This window comes from Hippichthys cyanospilos, chromosome 8 (assembly GCF_059441005.1).
Source record: "Hippichthys cyanospilos isolate Australia breed blue-spotted pipefish chromosome 8, RoL_Hcya_1.0, whole genome shotgun sequence".
Classification (NCBI taxonomy): domain Eukaryota; kingdom Metazoa; phylum Chordata; class Actinopteri; order Syngnathiformes; family Syngnathidae; genus Hippichthys; species Hippichthys cyanospilos.
This window is the reverse complement of record NC_142376.1, coordinates 20,972,165-20,995,084: the sequence shown is the minus strand read 5'-3', so window position 1 is coordinate 20,995,084 and position 22,920 is coordinate 20,972,165. Positions and strand designations below refer to the sequence as shown.

Genomic DNA, 22,920 nt, shown 5'->3' with positions numbered 1-22,920 from the left:
CATTGTGCTTCCATCTACTTGAGCCACTGATGTCCTTTGACTTCTGATAATGAACAAATTAAAGGTTTCTGTATTTTGATGCACACTTTACTGCTGATACAAAGTCAAGCTAACTAACCAGCATAGCCTGTTCTGCATGCTGCCATGCTCTCACCAGGGTTATCGAGAACGCTTTGGGTCATATGACTCGAGATGAGCAGTTAGTCAGAATTAGGCCAGAGTAGAGCCCAAGGGGGAAGACGCCACGGTGACCATTCCAAATGGTGTCTTCACTGTGCCCCATCTGTATGTGTATGTGCAAGTATGGTCTTGTTAAAAACCTATTTAATAGGATAATAGAGCACAAGAAATTTGTTAGGTTGATTTCATGAAAATTCAGAGCATTGGTGTAAACATTTTTAGGGACACACTCAAATTAACCTCCGGCCAAAATCTGAATGCGCTTCACAAGGAATTTGCCTTTCAACCAAATCAAAGCACTTATTTTTAACAATTGCCGCCAGGAGTTCTAATTTCTTTGGACATGGGCGAGGCTTTTACATCATCTTAAAGAGCAGAACAGTCCTAAGGAAATGCCCAAGACGGACAGTGAGAATCAAAAGTTGGATCATCTTCTTGGGGCAATGCGCCCTTTCTGGCGACTCATTCTTTCGATTTCATGGATGATAAAATGTCAAAGCATTACCCATCCACCTCAGGAGATTATTATGCCTTAAACACATGTTTCTATCAAATATAGCCCCACCCAAATGCTGAACAATTAAAAAGAAAAAAAAAAATCCGATATTGATTTTGTTTCCCTTCAATATTGCAATTGTAATTTAATATGCAATCTTTTATTTCAAGTGATCATGATCAATATGTATGCAATGAAAATATCCAAATTATTATCCATAAATGTTCTGCTTTAAATGATGTTAATGCTTACACGATGGCAAGTGAAAAATGAATTCTTAAGAGTTAACCTAATTTGAAACACTTTTCTTCTCACACAACCATTTCACAAAATTCTGCCAAAACAGTAGTATGTACATGTGGATTGCAGTTATTAAAAAACTGGTCTTACCTAGACATTTAATAAACAAACAACAGATAAATAAATACTCTATATAAATAGTATACTGTATATTCAATTTTAAACCCAACTGAGTGTTTGAAAACAAAGATTTCTTTTGTTTTTCAAATTTGAGCCATACAGCCGAACTTAAATGTTCCTCTTAGAAGTCCAATATGCGTCAGTTCTCCCGTTTGCCAACGTCCTTCCATCCTAGATGCATAATTTTTGACAGGGACGCATTCTTTCAAATCAACATGCATCCACCCCGTACGCCACGTTTTTGTAGGGATGGGACAAAAAAAAAAAAAGCACATAAGAATAGGGATGCTCATTTACTAAGATTTAAATTGATTGAAAAAGCACTATTATCAATATTGAAACTAAAAAAACACTTTCTGTCCGTTTACGTTTTTTGGTGGTGGTGTTGTTGTTGTTGTTGCTGCTCCACTCCGCTTATGGTCCGCTTCTGTACCAGGTCAGAGGCGTACTGTGCAATGACATTGTCACACAATCCATTTTAGAAAGTCAAGCAGTGAGCCGCACGACACACAAATACAAACAATGGAGGAAATTAAATTCTCCCAACCTTATTAAAGGCAGTTCCATTTTGAGTGATGCACAAAAGCTACACAGCCATGCATTCAAATGCATCGTTTTATTCCATGGCAAACGAACTCAACTCCCAATCACGTTGAAAACGTGATTAATATTAATGATTAACATTCTGCCGCCCTTATACGAAATAAAACCTATTTAGTTTTAGCTGTTAATAGATCAACTATGACACCACGACTGTAATCGCTCTCTCGCACAAGCACGTGAATTAAATGAGAGAACCAGGAACAAATATTCACACAGAACAAAAAGGTCTGCACTCAACACAACACAAAACTTCAGCATGTCCACAAAACATAATACAGGCATGTTCCTTACAAATGAAAACGTATTAAATGTAAAAAAAAAATGTATTCCCTCTTGCAAGGTTTCTAAAAGATTCTTTGCACATCTATGGAATGAAGCAGATTTTCATTTTTGTTGGTATATTTGTTGTTTGCATTTGTTTTTTGTCAAAATCAAACTGTGACAATATTAATCATTGTCCATTTACTCTTTTATTCAGCAAAACTCGACCACTTATGAACATGTTTTACAACTTCATCTGCCATGGGTGTTGATCTCAAAGGTCACATCTAGTTTTTACCTGATATCTTGTTGTCATAAGATTTTGTCTGTAGGCTCTCATTATAGAAAACCAAGCCTTCTAAAAGGGCTATCTTTAGGCTTGAAACGACATGAACTCAGTTTTAACACGAACTCTGTTTTAGTGTCAGTGACAAGTAAAATAATACACAATCAGCTCAAACTGTATGCTTTGGAAGATCTAGAAGAGGAACAAATCAGACGTGTTGAAGCTAAACAAACAAACAAACACTCAAAGCGGAGTAAAAAGCGGACTTTTTCCACCAAACGCTACATCAGTGGTCTCGTTCTCCCAAAGCAGACACTTTGTTTTTTTTTACAGCAGGGGGGCACTTCTTATCATTTAACTTATAAGCAAGAAAACTGTAACTAGGACCAAGAAAGGGAGCATTAAATCTCCCATAAAGCCAGCTGTGTTATATAGCTTAGAATGACAAGTAGTGATTTGAAGCTACCCTGTTTATTCACTGAGCTGAACGTATTTCTCCACTGTTTGGTGGTGCTGTAAAGTGACTATTGTCACATTGACTGCAGGCTGATTGCAGATGGAGCAATATGGGAGATAAACATCTAAGTCAGTTCAATTATATTTCAGTAAACAAAAATGAACGTGGCGGGCTAACGGACAAACGATCGACATCTGACTTAATGTTCATCCCGACAATTACAACGACGGATGAAAATTGCAATTCCGACATTTTTAATTCGCCTTGCCAAGCTACATATCTTATGAGCTAATGAAAGATGGACTCTTCTTTCTGCATGTGTCTTATAGTCCAGCCTTTCCTCAAATGGTGATCTCTGCTCTAATTGCTGCCGTGTTCCAACTATTCACTCAGTTCATTTTCCACTTAAATAAATAGTGTAACTATGCTTGTGTAACTATGCAAATAAAAGTACCAATGTAACTGACAAGCAAACAGCGTTTTTTGCTCACTTTGTCGCTAGCCAAAATATCAGCACCTATGGAAGCGTGTAACTGAATGTTCAGTTTTCTGAACAATAGTAAAGCTGATCTTGCATTATATCAGTGATTGTGTTCTATGGTTTTCTTCAATGAGAAGCACACAAAGCTCAGTCTTGACTAAAAATAAATATTTTTTATTTCAAATAAATAGCTGCACCGCCCCTGCAGTGAAGTCAATATATGAGTACAATCTCTATTGGTATAAATGCAGTAACTCCCTTCATAACATCTTGCAAGTAAATCTAGATTGCGTCGGCTCGAGCATTTTCTCATACTCGAGGACCAAACATACAAACACCTTATGTCTTATGTCTGATTGTTTTTAATATTGTGATATGGATTGCACCCATATTGCTCTTCCTGAGAGTGTGTCTCTGTTTGATATGAAAAAAATAGAGCACAATATGTCTTTGATGTAATGTATTTATCTCTATTCTGTGTTACAGCCCTATAGAATCCTGCCAAAACTTCTACGAAGACTTCACGCTACAGATCGACATGGCCTTCAATGTTTTCTTCCTTCTTTATTTTGGTCTGCGGGTAAGCAGTCTGTGCCCCTGCATGCTTATTTGTCAACACAATGGTATCAGAAGAAATATTGCTTTTTAAATAGAATGAACTGCCAGTAGAGTTCATTTCATACCTGGGCAATGTGCGTATGATTCAACCTTGTCAGTAGTGCTGGGTATTGTGTCTTAAAAGTGTATCGCGATATATTGCGATACAGCAAAGGTGTATTGCAATGTATTGGGCGATATTTGTAAAACAAAACAAAACAAAAAAACTGTGGCACCTATATTAACAATGGCGAAAAAACTCAGAAGGAAATTATTAAAATAGACAAATTCTATTTATTCTTTTTCAGAAACCACACATCATTGACACCACTTCTTACTCTTCTTTTTCTGCCATTTTTACCCTCCAACTGTAAATGAAACAGATATGTGACATCACTCGCGTTGGTGAAAAAAAAAAGGATAAAAACCAAGATCAAATCTATTGTTATGATGTATCAAATACAGTGAAGCCTCAAGATACGGTCGCGAAAATGACTAAGCATATAAGAGAAACAAAACGAAATAAAACAAAGCTAAACTTGAAATCTCACAATTCCCTTTTAATTTAAACGCAACATAACATTCTACTGCTGGTTCATATGGCTGATCTTTGAGAAGTAATAGAAGTTGGATATTATTGCATTTCTCGAGAACACATGCAGAGGCATACTAAGGGACAACCTGGACAGGAGAAGGAAGCCAGAGATATGACTACAAAGCCTGAAACTAAAGGAATGTTATCTTCATTTAATGAAGTTTTCTTTTTCTGATATTTGCCCTCTTCCTCTGCTGCCAACTTTTGCTTTCGAACATGGCCTCACTCGAAAGGTAATGTAACATTTAATATCATGTTTTTTAAGCGCTTGAAATCATTTACATGTCAAGTATACTCAAGCCAAGTTTATTTGTATAGCCCTGAATCACTGCAGTCCCAAATGGCTGCACAGGTGAAAAAGAAGTCATACAGAACATCATAAATACACATCAGTATCCTCTGAACAAAGCTCCAAGAAGGGGAAGGAAAAACTCAAAAACCCCATCTGGGGAAAATAAATAACACATCGCCCAGCACTACTTGTCAGGGAAAAGTTACACAAAAATCTGTCTTGTTCAGGGAGCATCCAAAGATTAATTTGCATGTTTAATTCAATTGTCTTTTGTGTTTTTTTTCATGACATTTCTTAAAATTTGGTAAAACAATTCTTGCGAGCAAAAAACAGATACCTAGCCACAAACTATTGAGTTGCTAATAGCTTTTACTTGCAGAAATGTTTGAGAGCTCTTCTTTTCAGAACAACACTGGTACGAGTAATCAACTCTTGAGTTTTCTAGTCACTGATATTGTTACAGAGTAATAAATACCACTAACATTTTAAAAGTTCTATTAAACCAAATCAAATCAAAATGTATTTGTATAGCCCTGAATCACTGAAGTCTCAAAGGGCTTCACAGGTGAAAAAAAGGTCATATCGAGACTTCTTTTGCAAAACAGAAGTCGTACGGAGACTTCTTTTCATTATAAGTACACAACAGCATCCCCTGCTCAAATCTCCCAGAAGGGGCAGGAAAAACTCAAAAACCCCAATTTGCAAAATCAGAAACCTTCAGAAAGGACCACAGGTGGGAGGAGCCCCCTTCCAGGCACAACAGGTTTGAAGAGGATGCTGTGTGTACTCAATACAGACAAATACACATACACAATACCACTTACAGGTACATTTTGTGCCATATTAGGCAGGCAACGGGTTTAGTGTAAAGATGTCTTGACAACAGACAAAGCCATTGGCCAGGAACCTCCCCACAGTCCAGCCAGGTGGACCGCAGGTGGTCGATGTCATTACCTGCGATGGTCGACCAATGCAGGGCCAAATTGGGGCGTTCAAATCATCGTTCACCATCTAGACCCCTCCCCTAGCCTTGAGAAGGGGGCAGGAAAAAGCTGCAGACAGCATTAACTAAATGCTTGCGAGTATGAATGTGTTTTTAATCGGGATTTAAGCAGGTTATTTAAAAAACAAAACAAAAAACCTTTCATTTAGTTCTGACAACTAGCAGAAGATGCATAGACAACAAGGGAATACTAAAATAAAGTACAAACAACTTATTCATAATTTAGGATTACCGCATTTTTCGGACTACAAAACGTGACTTTTTCCTTGTGATTTTAGCCCTGCAGTTTATAGTCCAGTGCGACTCATCTGCTTTTTTTTTTTTTTTTTGCTAGCCGCCAGGAGACAAGGTCTCAATTCATGGAACAACCATGAAATAGAATTCAAAAGATGGCTGAACTTGGCTGAACTTGAAACAAGTTTTAAAAATAAATAATTAAAAATATCAAAATATATGTCTAAATTTAAAAAGATGGTGTATAAAAGTTTGTGATGTGTAAATTAGATTTAAGGTATGTTTGATTGCATTTAAATAATTATGATTGCATGTATGAATTATCTGCAATGTTTGTATGTGCACTAAAATAATCTAGCAATTAAACATTGGGAGACAGAAGAAGATGCTATCGAAGAATTGATTTTGTTGGTGTTAAAAATGCAGGCATGTTGAGTATGTTAAAGAGAGGATGTTGCTGTTGGCAGGCAATTAATTTAGTAAATTAATTTTAAAAAAAATCTTCCAAATAACATCTTTTTACGTAAATCTCTGATGTTACTACCTGCGGCTTATAGTCCAGTGCGGCTTAAAGGAGATCCGTTTTACGTCGCTATCATGCCAGGTTTTCTGGCAAGTCTGAAATCCTGACAAATGACTAAATCAACTTAGAATCTACTTATGCCTCCAACCACGGGGCATGAATCAGCTAGTAGGGTGACGCAAGAGTCGAGTCACCGTATGTTATCGTGAAGTGTGAGCACACGTAGGTGTTTCTGTTTGCAACTTTGACTTTTTCCTTTCTTCTCGCAGTTTATAGCAGCCAACGACAAGCTGTGGTTCTGGCTAGAGGTCAACTCGGTGGTCGACTTCTTCACTGTTCCTCCCGTCTTTGTCTCCGTCTACCTGAACAGAAGTTGGCTCGGTGAGTCGTCTTAGCTTCCAGTCCTAATTATTTTTTCAACATAAGCATTTTGCCTCTCCCCTTGTCCACCATTGGCTCTCAATCTTTACCTGTCAAACCTACTCTTTATCACTGCCGATCACAACCCCTCCCTGTTTGCCTATAACCACGAGTGTGTCTCTGAGGCTCCCTGGCTCGGAGCTGCAGTCCTCTTTGCCTTGTCATGGAAAGTGACAGGAAATCTCCTCTGATATTTCAAGGAGCACAGGCAGAGCAGCGTCTAATGGGGAGAAGAGAGACTTTGCTTGTGTGTATGTCTTCTGTTAAAACATTGTACCTGAAATAGCTCACTGTGACCCATCACTGTAATAAATTCACAAAAGCAAGCGTTGATTCCTCATGCATATACACACAAATGAACGGGCATGAGCAGTCTGGAAAACACCCTAACCTGCATTACATAACGGTCTACTTTTATCTGTGAGTTCAGTGTATTGTGACCTAAATTACTCTGTGGAACAAAGGCCCTCTGTCTTGCTCGGGTGTGCAGCTACTCTCCTTATAATACCATGAATAATACCTCAGGACCTTGGCCAAGCACAGAGACTTGCGTATGTGATCCTCGGCCATGATGCTGTCACAATATGAGATGTTCTTCTATGAATAGAATATTAATCATTCGATAATGATTTATGTTATCATTCCACATCAGTTGTTTTAGCAGCGCTGTCTTTATACAAATGCCTGCAAAAGTAAAGAAAAAGGCTATATGTGGAAATACGGTGTTATGGTGTTGCTTTTCTACCAATAAAAGCCTCCTTCATACTTACCTTTATTAAGCTTTGTATTCTGCAATTGAATAATGAAACCTCCTAGCTCTAACAGTATTTGATCACATCTCATAATCAAATCGTGTTGATATCATTTAATTCCATCCCTATAATTAAAGCCTTTGTTCTTCTGGATGCCCAGTAGCAATTGCCATATTTCTCCAAATATAGGACACACCTGGTAGAGGGTCAAATTCTAGTATTTTCTATGTTACCGTGTATAGTTTTTTTTTTTTTTTATCACCATGGCCTTGTCAATTTTTGAGATTCTAGAAATATGAACTCACCCTTAATGACAAACTAATGGGAACCCCCAGCTTTTTTTATCTCTTCACATAGATGTCGGGAGTCTCACTTTTGAGGCTGCCGCCATTTGCAATTTCATATGGTTCGGTAACAAAAAGGTAGAGAATCCATTCCTTGTCACTTTGTGGGTCCTTTGTGAACAAAGTTGTGCTCAAAGTCCTGACCATGAGAAGTGATTTGAATTTGAAGTCATAATTTCAAGTAGGACTCCTGTTAAAAGCTTTCTTTTTCCTCAAGTTGTAGGCTTGTCACTTGTCTCTTGACAGGGACTTTTCCCCTTCCCAAAGATGTCTGTTTCTTACTCTCTTAACTTGTTTGCTAGTGCAATTTTGTGCTCACGTGACTGAAACAAATCCAAGAGAATCCAACCAGTTTTCAGAATAAATGTTTTTTTGAAAATGAAATTGCTTTCAGACTCAGATAATACATAAAAGGAAATTTGTTCATTATTTCGGATGCGGCCCACGTGGCCCGGTACCATATGATCTACGGACCAGTGCTGGGCCACTGACCGGCGGGCGGTTGGGCACCTCTGGTGTATAGGACACACTGACAGTTTGACGACAATGACGAAACATGGATGGCAGGTGTATTACACACACTAAATTGTCCCTAGGTGTGATTTGGTGCATGAATGGTTGTTCCTCTTGGTGTGCCCTGCAATTGGCTGGCAACCAGTTCAGGGTGTCCCCCGCCTATTACCTGAAGCCAGCTGGGATTGGCAGCAGCAAGCCTTGTGAGGATAAGCGGCTATAGAAAATGGGATGGATGGATGGATATATTTGTAAGTTATATATTTGTTGGGCATATGATGCCTGCTGATAGCAAATGTGTGGATTGCAGGTGAGTGAGTGACAGCCCAGAATCTCGCAGCGGGATGAGCGTTTCAGTGTGCAAATGAGCGCTGGGGGGATTTTCACAGTGTGCTGTTAAAATGAATATAACCCCTACCTCCTCGTTATCCTGTTTGGTCGGCTACGGACTCCACTCTAGTTCGCCATGTGAGGGCCGTTACCCTGTTATCGCAAATCTTGTGGCAGCATCATGCTCTCTAACCTGCTCCGTTACAAGAATCACTTTCTTTCACGTCTTGAAAACTACTGTAATATTGAACAATGTGAACAATGAGGAACTTAGACGCTGGTTCAGTCTGTTCACTTCTTTTATTGAATAATGTGGTTGTTGCGGGTAACAATTAGCTCGTGTTAGCTGAGGTTATTCACCCTGGCTGCCGACTGCCTCTAGTCTAGCCTGTCCCAATACCTTAATTAAAAGTAAGAATACATCCGATATAGAAATGTGAATCTATACGTCATTACTCATCTTATGTGGCTGTTGGATGCAATCTTCCTCGAATGTTTTCAAAAAAGTATAATCTTTAAGTTACCATTTATAGGCCACACCATACTTTTTGTCCTTAATTTTAGGGAAAAAAAAATAGTCCTTTATTTGAGGAATTACAATATTTGCAGAGTCCACATACACCCCACTCCCCTACCCGCATAAATGCCTTATGTATAAATATCTAATAGATTCCCATTACTCGTTTACTTATTGCAACTGACACTATAATCGATCTAGCTGAGTCAATGAAACATATATATATATATATATATATATATATATATATATATATATATATATAAAGTGGATTCGCGGATTTTTGGCTATTGTGGCCGGTAAACAAGGGTTCACTGTATTGTCAAAGGTAGGCATGTCCAAACCCGGTCCTCGAGGGCCACCTACCCTGCATGTTTTTGATATTTCCGCCGTCCAATGCAGCTGATTCAAATGATCAGGTTTGTTGTCAGGCTTCCGCTGAGCTTGCTGATGAGCCTCCAAAACATGCTGGATAGGCGGCCCTCGAGGACTGGGTTTAGACATGCCTGGTCTAAGGTGAAGGAAAGGGCTGATGAAGTTGTTTAGAACCTACATAATAGCTTTAGCTAATTTAAGCAAAGAAAAAAAAGTTGAGCTTCATCTACTAATCGACAAAATATTCACTGTTTAATCAACTATTTAAGTAATTGCCCGATTGTCTGTTTGCAGACTTTGAAAATGTTGCTTTCATGAGGCACAAAATCACATTGTAATTAATAAGCTGTGGTATGAGGTGCTGTGGGTTTCCAGAAATGCCTCACCGTGGCTAATGAATCCCACCAGGAGTTCAAGTGGCATAATGAATTAGAGATGGTCAAGTAATCCGGTTCTTGGTGCTCATGATGTAAGGTGTCCCAGTCTCCTCCTCAGAAAATCACCGCAAACAGGAGCTGTGGTGAGGATGATGAAAGATGGTGAAATGGTGCTCTGGCTTCTGCTTGATATTCTGTACTGTGTAATTACCTATGACTCTTTTTACGTTCTATATCTGGGCCTGGAATTGATAGCATTTTGTACTGCACTAGGGTTGTTGCACAAATCAAGGCACTAAGAGGAGTGAAATTTAAGGTGTCACATTTATTATTGAAAAGAATTATGGTTGAGATATCTGTTTCATTTATATCATGTTCAGCATCTATAACCACGGCGAAGACACTGTAACAAAATTCCAAGTGGCATGTGAGCTAAGTGCGTGTTTACTGGGGGTAATATTTCCTCACATGCCACAGGCTTCATAAACCGTTGCCAAGTATTGCTTATGAAATTAACATGCATATCTTTTGGCGCATGTTGTCTTGCCTAACAGGCTCGCAAAAAGCTTTCAGAATACCAAAGAGACAGCCTGAGTCAGCGTTGATATTCACATTGTGATGAGTTTTGGCAGGAGTCGTGATTAAGATACAGGTCATGTATTTGTGTAACAGGGAGTTTTGATACCCCTGTGTGACGGGTAAATTATCACAATTAATGACATGCCGTGAAACTTTGCAAAGTCAAGTGAACAAATGCGGGTGCTATTTTGAACTTATTCCAAAAAAGTCAACAGCGAGTGGCAAATGATGGATAAAGATTTTTATTTCTGGTTAATTTATGTTCCACAAACACAATACCCTTTTTAGACCAGTGAGGCATCTTAGAAAATTGTATTATAAAGAAAGCATTTGACCACCGGCATGGCTCGGTGGAAGAGTGGTCATCTCCCGGCCGAAAGGCTCTGGGTTCGATCCCCCTACCATCAAGACCATGTCTAAGTGTCCTTGAGCAAGAACCTGAACCCACAGTTCCTCCTGATGCTGCATCATCAGTAGGTAAACGACTAGTTAGTGTAAAGCACTTTGAGTACCTAAGGTAGAAAAGCGCTATATAAGTGAAAGTCCATTTACCATTTTACCACACTTCGTCTTTGTTCGTTGGGAATATCATAATATTAACTAACTGAAAAACTAAAACTATAATTCAATCAACATTGATTGAAATGGAAAATAAAAATGTTTAAAAAAAAACAGACTGAAACCACACTTTAGGATTTAAAAGCTAAATAAAACTATCTATATAAAAAATGTCCTTTGCATTCATCTTTGTTTTTTAATTGCATAGATGATTGGAGAGTCTACTTTACTATTATACATAATGTCTAGCGACCTTTTTTAAAATTAAAAAAAAACTCTTGGTCTTGACAAATACGCCACACTGTATGTTAAAAAAGTGCAAATTGATTAAAAATATTTATAAAAAAAACAAACATTAAGAAAACTCACAATTGTACCATACAAACTATTACAACTGACCTTATAAATACAAAAAGAAAATGAAATTTAATATAATGAAAAAACCCAAAGCATTGCAATCAGTGAAGAAAATTAACGATAGATTTATTCCTACAAAAAAAGTGAACGTGTCATGGTCCAACTTTCTCCAAATTACATTGAATTCAAGGTGTACTGTTTTCTCCACCTCACTTTGGCCTTCCGGCTGGCATCGGCACCAGCAAGCCTGCGACCTTAGTGAGGATAAGCAGTTCTAGAAAATGGATGGATGTTTTCCCGACAAGCAACACAAGTAGTCGCAGCCTCGTTCATTTACATGAGTGTGTACAGTAGTGAATGACTTAGGGGGAAGCCAAAGGGGTTTGTCTTTTTCAGCACATTCCCAATGCATCCTTTTTGTTTACATTCACGCCCAAGGGATACACCCTGGCAAGGCAAATGCATTATAATGACTGCACCTCCTTCTTATGTCTGGCCCACCGCGCAATTAGCACAAGCAAGACTATGCACATGTCGAGTTTGCTGAGGGGACTCGCGTAAAGCACAGTGAAGATGTGCGGATCATGTACCACACAGTCAAAAATCAATCCCCTTTTAACTGAATTATTTTGGCACTGCTCCGTGACAGCCACGGGAATAGCATATACTTGTTCTCCATATACAGTAGTTCGTCCAGCTTTGAGTCTCAGTCAGTTAGGCAGTCACGCTGTTAGTTTCTCTCAACGGAATCCATACATTTATCATGCTCATATTTAGATGTGTTGGTTGTAGCAGCTCATGTCGTGGATGTACTGGCTCTTGCAGTGCAAACTAACACTGCCTCCCAGTGGAACTTTTTTGTACTGCTCGTTGATGTTATGCATACCCATGAATGCGTTTTGAGATCATTTCCCCTCATTGGTTTGTAGACAGACACATTTACAAGTAGCTTCGGCCTATTCGACGAAGACTTGTTTTAGAAAATAGCTACCTCATATATTATACTAACTACATGACATAACAACTGGTCTCTCGGAGTAAGCCTTAAGAGGATCCTGCTAACCTGCAACCATTATGACGACATACAGAATATTTCAAATGAATAGGTTGTTAATGCATATGGGAACTGGCACATGCTTAGTTTCAGATGATTACTGCTGATTAAAATTGAGTAAGCCAAATACTTGGTTGAGATTGATACTGTAAAAACGTAGATCTAATGTCAAAAAAATGTCCATCATTTCAATATGAATGACTGAGTTTGTGTAGAGCATGGCATCATCTAATCCTAGCAGGGTATAATCCCGAATGAATCATCCCGCGGTCTGCTGATTGATAAAAGGCCCTGGTGCCCCGACCCATGCCAGAACATGCGCACTGCCCCGCAAAGCCTCAATGAAGCTTCCGGAATTTTTTTTTTTTTTTTTTGAGCAGCTGGCCAGCTGACACATGTGTTGAACCCCCGTGTGTACAAGAGGCTTTGCCGTGTGCAGCAAAGAGATTTTCCTCAAATGAGCACACGTGTTTTCAGAGGCACAGGAAGTTTATTAAGATTTTTTTTTCTTACACTCGTTGCACGCACAAACATACAACAATTTGTAAAGACACTGTGTTCATTTCAGCAAATACATATCCATCCATCCATCCATCCATCCAATGCAAACATACATACATGCATACATACATTCATACATACACAAATACGTGTATCATGTACATGTTAGGATTCATCATAAGTGTGGAGGTGCTCAAAATTCCACTCGTCATATTTGAAAGAAGAGGGAGGATGAGTACAACCTCAAAAACATCATCCCAACTGTGAAGCATAGAGGACATCATTCTTTGGGTATGCTTTTCTGAAAAGGGGATGAGACGACTGTACCGTATTGAGGGGAGGATAGATGGGGCAATGTACTATGAGATCTTGGCCAAGAAGATGGGTCGTAGCTTGGTCTTCCAGCATGACAATGACCCGAAACACACAGCCAAGGCAAGTACGAGGTGGCTTTTCAGGAATCATTTCAAGGTCCTGGCATGGCCTAGCCAGTCTCTAGACCTGAATCCAATTAAACGTGTTCGAAGAGAACTGAAAGTCCCTGTTGCCCAGCGACAGGCCCGAACATTTTGGAGAAGGTCTATATGGAGGTGTGGGCCGTAATCCGTGGTTCAGTGTGTGCAAACCTGGTAACTATAGAAATCGTCTGATCTCTGTAATTGCAAACACATTTTTTTTTAACAAATATTGAGTGCTGTTTGTCTGACCTATCACATATGTACTTATGTGATGCAATTAGTTGCAAATTACTTCAAAATAATAGACTGTGATTTTCTGCATTTTTGTTTTAGATTCTGTTCCTCATAGTTCAAGAGTACCTTTGATACAAATTACAGACCTCTACCTTCATAAATGGGAAAACTTTTACAAAATCCCCACTGTGTGTGTGTGTGTGTGTGCGTGCATGTGTGTGTGTATCTAGATAGATAGATAGATAGATAGATAGATAGATAGATAGATAGATAGATAGATAGATAGATAGATAGATAGAGGGCGCTATTTGAGAAAACACTGAATTTGAGTATTCATAGTGTGGTTCTTTTCATGCCTGACAGAAATTGGATTGATTATACTATAGCGATCTAATGTAAAGACTTTGCACACGAGCTACTACTGCACATTGACTTTGGCTTGTGGAAAAAAAATCTGAAGTTATTCAGGGGTTGGTTCATGTCTCGGCTCTGAAATGTTTGCGTTTTTTGTTAATCCTCAGGAAAGTTCATCTTTCATTTGACAAAAAGGATTTTAGACAAAGCTGTGTGTGTGTGTTTGCGCGCATGTGCGTCTGTGTGCATGTGTGTGTGCTGATGGGGATAGTGAATGATGAAGGTTGACGAAAGGTGAAATTGTTGTGGTGTTTGGGATTAAAACCATTGTGACAAAATGAAAAAAAAATATTGTATGAGGTGATATTTGGCTCAGAGGGACAATCTCTCCAAGGTCTGAGTCAGTTATAGCTGTGTTTGTTTGTCTGCATTGACCAGCCCTTTGCAGACGTCATTTGCTTTTGATCTATTTAATTCTAAAAGACGGTTGTTATATTTTTGTTCATTGCATTTCTTGCATTGAAGACATCAGTCAAAGGTCAATCAAATTTGGCTGAAGAAGACATGATACCGCCAAAGCTGCTTGTGTACCGACGCACTCTCAGTGGGGTTAATTGGGAGAATGTCCAGGAGACGCCTCGACGCAAGAAGTCTTGTAGCGATCTTTTCCAGAACGGCTACCGGGTGAAGCAGGGCCACCATGCACCGGAGGTGCTCGAAAGGCAAACCGGAGCATTCCATTCTTTCTGGTGTTGTTTGCTTCTCCTCTCCAGATGGGGTAAAGCTTCTTTTGCAGACATGTCATGCTTGTCGGGGCCTTCTTGTAATTTGTTGGTTTTCTTTGTCGTTACGTCTGACATGGGGCCGAAGGTTTGCACGGATCAAAACAAACGGTTTTGGTAGTTTTGGAATAATCTGAGTCTTACTCGTGGCCACTCACAAAATGGAGCAATGCCACATGACTTGACAAATTGATTTCAGTGCACTCCGAGAGTCGATGTTGGCATTTTTCCGTTGTGGAGTCTTAAATTTTAAACACAGTTTTGCACAGGATGGTCACAGACACCCGAATGGCATTCATTTGGGACAAGTTAAACATGGCTTTTATGCTGATGGCTTCCCCCAAATTATCAAACAGATAGATTACTTTAGCTCACCAATGTTTGTTTGCCTCTTCCGCTGACACTTCTAATTCCATCAATTGAAACTGTATTTTGTGCCCCAAAATGTTCCACAGTAGTACAAGATGGCTGATGCATACCCATGCCTAAAAAGAAACAGAAAGTCTAAAATTTGGTTTCAATCTAACATTTTTGTTTTAGATCTTTTCCAAACATGCTTCAAAAGTACTAAAGCAGGGGTTCTCAAACTTTTTGGAGTCAGGGACCCCTTTATGGCAAGCGAATTTTCCAAGGAACCCCTTTGCAGAAAAAAAAGAAAAGAAAAAGAAAACAAACAAACAAAAAACATCATTGAAGCCATTCATAAGTGACCTTTTATTCACCAACAGATTCAATTTAACAAATATTTGAATATTTGTTACTTTTCAGTTATCCTGAAGTTTAGAAAATAAAAATTGCAAAATGCACACTTCCTCATAACAAACGGGTCACGTTCCCCCTAACAGACTGTTGCCACATATGATAATGTTTTGTCTTTGTCACTGTGTGTAAGTCCAGTGACCTAAAAAGTTGGATATTGCTGATAGATTGATTACTACCGACTCTACAATGTCCTTCTTACCTTGTGTGCAACCTTACGAGGGCCCATTAATCACCATTAACATCTTTAATTATCTTTATCGTTAAATGTGTTTCCCGATAAAAGCTTCTGGGCCAGTTCTGTGATTTTTGTGTTAATACTTTTAGGTAGATTTTAGGCACTGCTGTGTTGGACACCATCACACACTCTTATCGTAGGATTACTCATTTAAATGCCAACGAGATAGGTGTTGCATCATAATCCCCTCTCAACTTGCCCTGTGGTCCAGACCGTGGCTCAAGCCATTTTAAGATGCAGAAAGGTATACAGATATCATTAAGAGTGCAGCAAAGTGTCAACAGTCTTTTGTGCTCGTTTTTCCCCATGGGTTTCAATCTGCATTTCTCTTCCCTCCTTATAGTTTCATGTTTGTTTCTTCCCTTTTTGTCTTGCAGGTTTAAGATTCCTGAGAGCACTAAGATTGATACAGTTCTCGGAAATCTTACAGTTTTTGAATATCTTGAAAACAAGGTAACATTATCCTCACAATCACATCCTGCTTCCCACACACACCCATCCCATTATGATATCGTTCCAAAACAGAATAGCCGTGTTTAGTAGTTTCATTATATGTTTCAGTAGAGAATCATGGGTTTCGTGTGGAGATATTCATATCATCACAAATTCATAATATAGCAGTACAATGACTATGATTATAAAAGACATGTTAATTATCAGTCTCTGATGTTGGCTCACATCATATTATGCAAAACTAAGATTTCTAGCGTGCTTTGTAAAACATCATCATTCAAGCATTCCAATGTCATAATTTATGATCACGGTTGATTAATTTCCCATTATATCTATGTAAAGATGCACATAAATCATATTAGGTCAGATCATATCTTGAATGTGTAAAGTATAGCATTGTAGTGGAGTCTGATTCTGTTCTTGCAAGGATTTGGTTGGATTTCATAGAAGAAGCAATGCAAATATACGAAAAGGTTTTTTTAAAGTGAAATTATATATATATATATATATATATATATATATATATATATATATATATATATATATATATATATACAGTCAGCCCCCGGCTTACGAGCATCCTGATTTGCGAACAATTCGCCATACGAGCGTGGATCAGGGAGAATTTTGTCCTCCGCTTACGAGCAAACCTCTCGTCTTACGAGCATTCCGACAAACCAGCCATTGAGTATGTAGAAATGTTCTCGCCTAACTGCGTCAACATATTCAGCAGTTGCGTCATCTACAATCATTAACAGATACTTATGGTGGTAACGTGAACGCTATTGGTCTTACAACCTCACACTGACTGTCTCACTCACGGTGTCTAAATATATATTACCATTTAAGTGTAGTGTTTGTACAGCTAAAGGGAAAAACAGCTGACATGAAATTAAATGTGCCGATTGCAAGACAAAGAATTGTCATTGGTTTAAATGTGTGTTTTTTTTTAATTAATTGTCAATACATTCCAACCGTTTAAAAAAAAAGTGTGAATAATTATCAGTCAGTCAAGGAGACGCCAATATGCTATTGGTCGATTAAGGTCACCCGGTCTCACTCACGGAGATGCTATTGGCCGGCGTCACACGTCAATCACAGAAATGCCGATATGCTATTGGCCGAACGCCTTTATCTAGCTTGATGGGACAGGATGGAAGGAAGTAGACAAAATGAGTGAAAAACGGAATGTTTTGAAGACTTTGCAAACTTTATCTGTTAGACATAGCTTCTAAAATTACTAGCAGCGGTAAAGGAAGAAATAAGAGGATGATGTTTTAGTATCTCCGTGATTTGCACCATGACTGAAAGAGTTACTGTAACACTGTAAGGCCAATAGCCTATGTGCGTTGCCGTATTAACTCAAGAGGTTAATCTCTGCGCCCTTTTACGGGTGGTATCACAGTGCCATATAATGTTTGCTTGACAAAATTGCATGTCATGTTGGTCGTCGATCTCCCGACATGCTTTGGGACAGCGCCATTGTTGCAAATCTGTGAGTTGTAACCAACGGTGAACTGACGCTCGAACAAGCTTTAAGTGTGGTGCCTAGTAAATACAACACACTCAACCTCCCCTCCGCCTCCACCCAGCTCAATTCACGTCGGGAAAAACAGCTGACATGAAATTAAGTGTGCCGATTGCAGGACAAAAAAATCGTCACAGGTTTAAATGTGTTTTAATCAATAAGATGTCAATACATTCCAACTGTTTAAAAAAAAGTGCGAATAATTATCAGTCAGTCAAGGAGACGCCAATATGCTATTGGTCGATTAAGGTCACCCGGTCTCACTCACGGAGATGCTATTGGCCGGCGTCACACGTCAATCACAGAAGTGCCGATATGCTATTGGCCGAACGCCTTTATCTAGCTTGATGGCACAGCTGGTTGGGATGGAAGGAAGTAGAGAAAACCCTGACTGAAAAAGTTACTTTGACACTGTAAGACCAATAGCATTTCTGATTTACCGTATTGACTTCGAGCATTCATCTCTGCTCACCTCTGCTTATCTCAGCACAAGTCACGTCTTTCCAAAGGTAAAAGTCAGTTTTCCCTTGTATTTATTATTTAATGCAACTGTACAGTAGATTATGTCACTTAATATTAATATATGTATACAGCGTGATGATTTTACCTAAGGCTTCTGCGCGCGTTGCACGCATTCACGAATTAACATGGGTTTGGATTGCCCGCTATACGAGCAATTCGAGATACGAGCGTAGCCGCTGAACGGATTAAGTTCGTAACCCGGGGGCCCACTGTATATACATATATATATATATATTAGGACATCACTTTAAATATAATCCAAGAATCTAGTTTTCGTTTTACTACATCATTTTTAGTGTAGCGTGTACACAAAATGTCCACCATGATGGGTTGTGCAAAGATGGGCATTTGATGGTGCGTCCTTGATCAACTTTGGTAAAAATTGAATCAATTCATCAAAACATTTTCAGGAAAAAAAAAAAGATGATTGGAATGTTCCGGACTTCTGGTTCCACACTGGTGTGGGCATTTGGTAGATCCACTGAGCTGCATAGCTGCTTTGAGGCTTCTTTCGATAGTAAACTATCTGAGAATGCAAAACCTTTATCTGCACTTTCTCAAATGTTGTTTTTTGTGGTTCTTGTCGCCAGCAATTCCATCAAGCTGGTGAACCTGTGTTCCATCTTCATAAGCACATGGCTCACCGCTGCAGGATTCATACATTTGGTAAGTGGACAAAAGTGACACGCAGTGCAGTCCGGTGATTAATTAACGCCCCCACCTGAAAAACACGGGGGTGCCACCCATTCGTGCTTAATCATATATGTCACATCAAGTTTGACCTCAAGACCCTCTCTTGTCTGGTTAGCATGTTCATTTATACAGGGGAATGAAACCTATAAATTGACAAACCGGCATCTTCTACCTGACTTTTTTCATTCAATTACAGCTTGCATTTTCATTTGATTGATTCATCCACTATATAATACACTGTACAGTCAACACAACCTTCCACAACAATCCTTTCTTGATTTCCTACAACAGCAAGCACTTCAAATCACTTTTTCTTTTTTTCCACATCGCAATCACACAATTTGTCACAATCACACAACTACACACACAAGGATGTGATATTGTACTTATTGAATATGTTATTTACAATTTTTCGCCTGACTGTCTTCGCAACGGTCTGCTTTTGCTAAAAAAGTGGATCAATTACCCCAATATATGAAAACAAATATTGCAGATATGACATAGTGTGTGGTGTTTATGAGACCACTTGTCATAAAAACCAGAAGAGATGGTCCATCATGACATGCTTTTATGCGGACTTTTTTGATTACCTAATAAAAATAAAATTTAGTCTTAGTTTTAGTTTTACACTCTGATATACAGTTCAAAACGTTGATCAACATTTCTGCATTAACCAGTTTTACCACAAGATGGCAGGCTAAGCCCACCATGATGAAAGTATCCATCTACCCCCCCCATTTAAAGATGAAAGCTGGCCCACTCAGTTTGGAGAAATTAACTTGATGAGATGGCTTTTTGCTCAGACGTGTTTACAAAATCTCTTTCCTCTCCTTTCATCCTAGGTGGAAAACTCAGGGGATCCTTGGGAAAACTTCCAAAACTTCCAATCGCTTTCATATTGGGAATGCGTCTACTTACTCATGGTGACCATGTCCACAGTGGGCTACGGGGATGTCTATGCAAAAACCACCTTGGGTCGCCTTTTTATGGTCTTCTTCATCCTCGGTGGTTTGGTAAAGTCTTGGCTTGAATCTTTCCTCCCTTGCTGCCCCATTTCTTCCCTCCCGCCCCTAACGTCTTTCCTCAAAACCTGTCTAACTCCTTTCTATAAGATGCATAGACTTGGTTAAGATGTAAATGAAATGATGCTAAGGTAATGATACTTCCATAACATTCCAATATGAGAAAATGTTTGTGCAGTTGTATCCTTCCCTTTGGCCTTATGTCTCTTGTGTATCGTAATTACTTTGTGCTCCTTTGTCCTCTTCCCTTTCTCTATGTCTCACTCTGCGCTGTTGTATAATGATATTGTTAATATTCACAGTTGCGGTTTCAGGAAACCCTCCCTCTTGTATCCCTTCCCACAATTCCAACAAACACAGGGGCAAGGAGATGAAGTTTAGGCCGGCCTGACTGTTACCACAGCAACATCGCTATCCGGCCACCTTCGTGCTAATGATTAGGGAGAGGTTCGTTTAGGCCAAACGCTACAGTAATCCGCATTCATCGTCAAACAACGCTGCGCTGCTTTGCTACTAGAGATGGAACGAGATCTCGTACGATGAGATCTTGAGGGATTAATACGCCACGAAATGCCTCGCCCCTGCACAAGATCAACTTTCTTATGGCAGATTTTTTTTTTTCCAGAATGAGCGCTGAAAATTACTTAAAAAGCTGCAGTTTTACTGTTAAAGTGTTTGCATATATCGGCTGCTAGCATGAATGTGTCTAGCATGAATTAACCGCTAGCTAGCAATGGTTGAGTGCCCCAAATGCTATAATGGGGCCTATGGTAAATGGAATCTAGGCTGGTGAGGGCGGTCAAATGACTTTTCGGAGGTAGTCGAGTAGACGCAAATGACTCTGCACACTTTGATATTGACAGTCTAACTACTGATCCTACTGATCACTTTTTTACTGTAACAAACCAGTTGACTCAAACTGTCACTTAGCTGTCAAAATCGTGTTGCTGTATTAAGAGAGAGCTGTCTAAAATCTCACAGAATTCAAATTTAGAAAAAGTTGAAGATCAAAAATTATACAAGTTGGCCATACAGGAATGAAAATGTTTTAGTTGGTCTCATCTTTACAATTGTTTTTCACGGAGCAAAAATAAATACTGTATATACCACCAGCAATGTGAGGTGTATGAATTTCGTTAAACTACTGACGATCAGGAAGAGGGAAGTTCCCAGCTACAGCTGAAAAATGAGCCCGTATGTTTACACCTGTAAGTTAGTTCATTTTCTTGATGAGTTTTCTTGCTGTTATAGTTACAAGTACAAGCGTTCCATTCTTACGGTGGTGACACAACTCAAATCTGCGCACAAGTCCATCATCACTAACATTCGCTAACAGTTGTAATGTCTGAAATATAGTATTTGATTTCAAAGATTATTTATAGAGCACAATCAAATGAAGTATGGCACTAATCGAGCTTGCCCTCCCTGTCCGGTATCACTTTGAAACCTTGGAACTTGAACAGCTGTAAACCGAGGACCCGCTGCAGTGAAGCGCGTCTTTTATTACAAGCTCACGGGACAAAATACATTGCTCTTTTGTCCTATATCATACTGCTATCTCGATGTACAGTTTCGATACAGTAACCTAGCCTCAGAAATCCGTGCTGTTGCTCATGACGCTGTCGTTATTTTAAATACTGATACATGCAACCATTCATGGGGTTTTGGTGACCCGGGCAACAAAACGGGATATGTCAAATGCAGTCAAAATAAAACACCGTTGATGATTTGAATATAACTGACACGAGAGTGTGACCGAGTGGACTTTAATTGCTTTGTCCTCAATCAGAAAATCAACAAACATAGGGTTTTTTTGTGGCTCGAAACTGCAAATCTGCAAATTTGTGAATGCCAACCTTCAAATATGTATAAATATTAACTGCATCACAGCATAATGCTTATTGTATTGTGATGTTACTGCTATCAATGCGGGTTCCTGTGTGACTGTTGCTTACACTTGTCACTATCAGTGATAGCCTGCAGCCTGTGCGAACATGTCCAGGGCGTGGCTATGGTGATAGCTTGTATATATATATATTTTTTTTCTTCCCCTTCAGCACTCTGAAAAATCAGGCAAACTTTTGACTTACTCAAGTTGCTTTCCATCATCAGCCCAGTCTGAATAACTCCAGGCCGTACAAGGTTTCAAAGCCAGGGATTGTATCAGGCTCCCCTGGAAATCCTTCGGTGAAATTATCCATGTAAACGAGTGTAATGTTGGTGAGGGTTCCGCAAAATGCATTCAGCTCATTTTCCAAACCCCGATAAATGAGTGTCAATGTGTTTTGCAGCTGTGGGGCATCAGGAGGGCCCATTCAAATCAACCTACCCGATCAACTGTGTTTGTTGGACAAAACATGGCACTTAGGTTTATATTAACGTTTTGCTTTCCTGTGAGGGAAGAAAAAAATCCATTGCCGTTATCACAGACTCAAAGTAAAACTGCTGTGATAAAAATTGCCCCCAAAATACAAAATGGCCTCTTGAACTCTCTCACGTCTTTAGAGACGCATCGAGAGTTACTGGATTTCCAAAGCAGAAGTCTTATTTCTCTCCTTTGGAGAAATGTGGGTTGACGCACACCCCACTGCCCGCTCTCTAGTCTCTTTTTTAGCTTCTGCTTCTGTCTTCTATCTTCTCCTTAGGCCATGTTTGCCAGCTACGTCCCTGAAATCATAGAGTTAATAGGAAACCGCAAGAAATATGGTGGTTCCTATAGTGCGGTTAATGGGAGAAAGTAAGTATTCCAGACGGTTCTGCTGTTGTTCTGCG

At 39.2% G+C, this 22,920-nt stretch overlaps 1 protein-coding gene across 27 annotated transcripts in view; it reads left to right on the top strand.

Annotated features, from left to right (window-relative positions):
• The window catches only part of LOC148420513 (calcium-activated potassium channel subunit alpha-1a), a 219,608-nt gene that overhangs the window by 119,656 nt on the left and 77,032 nt on the right, over window positions 1–22,920 (top strand). For 20 of the 27 annotated variants that reach the window (XM_088420935.1, XM_088420934.1, XM_088420937.1 and 17 more), the window contains exons 4-9: window positions 3,671–3,764; window positions 6,698–6,809; window positions 16,308–16,383; window positions 19,024–19,099; window positions 19,969–20,139; window positions 22,794–22,885. In XM_088420935.1, coding sequence (XP_088277061.1) covers window positions 3,671–3,764; window positions 6,698–6,809; window positions 16,308–16,383; window positions 19,024–19,099; window positions 19,969–20,139; window positions 22,794–22,885 — 621 coding nt within the window. Of the gene's footprint in view, window positions 1–3,670; window positions 3,765–6,697; window positions 6,810–14,436; window positions 14,930–16,307; window positions 16,384–19,023; window positions 19,100–19,968; window positions 20,140–22,793; window positions 22,886–22,920 lie in introns of those variants that run through there. The other 7 variants (XM_088420919.1, XM_088420922.1, XM_088420930.1 and 4 more) reach the window with 2 other exon arrangements.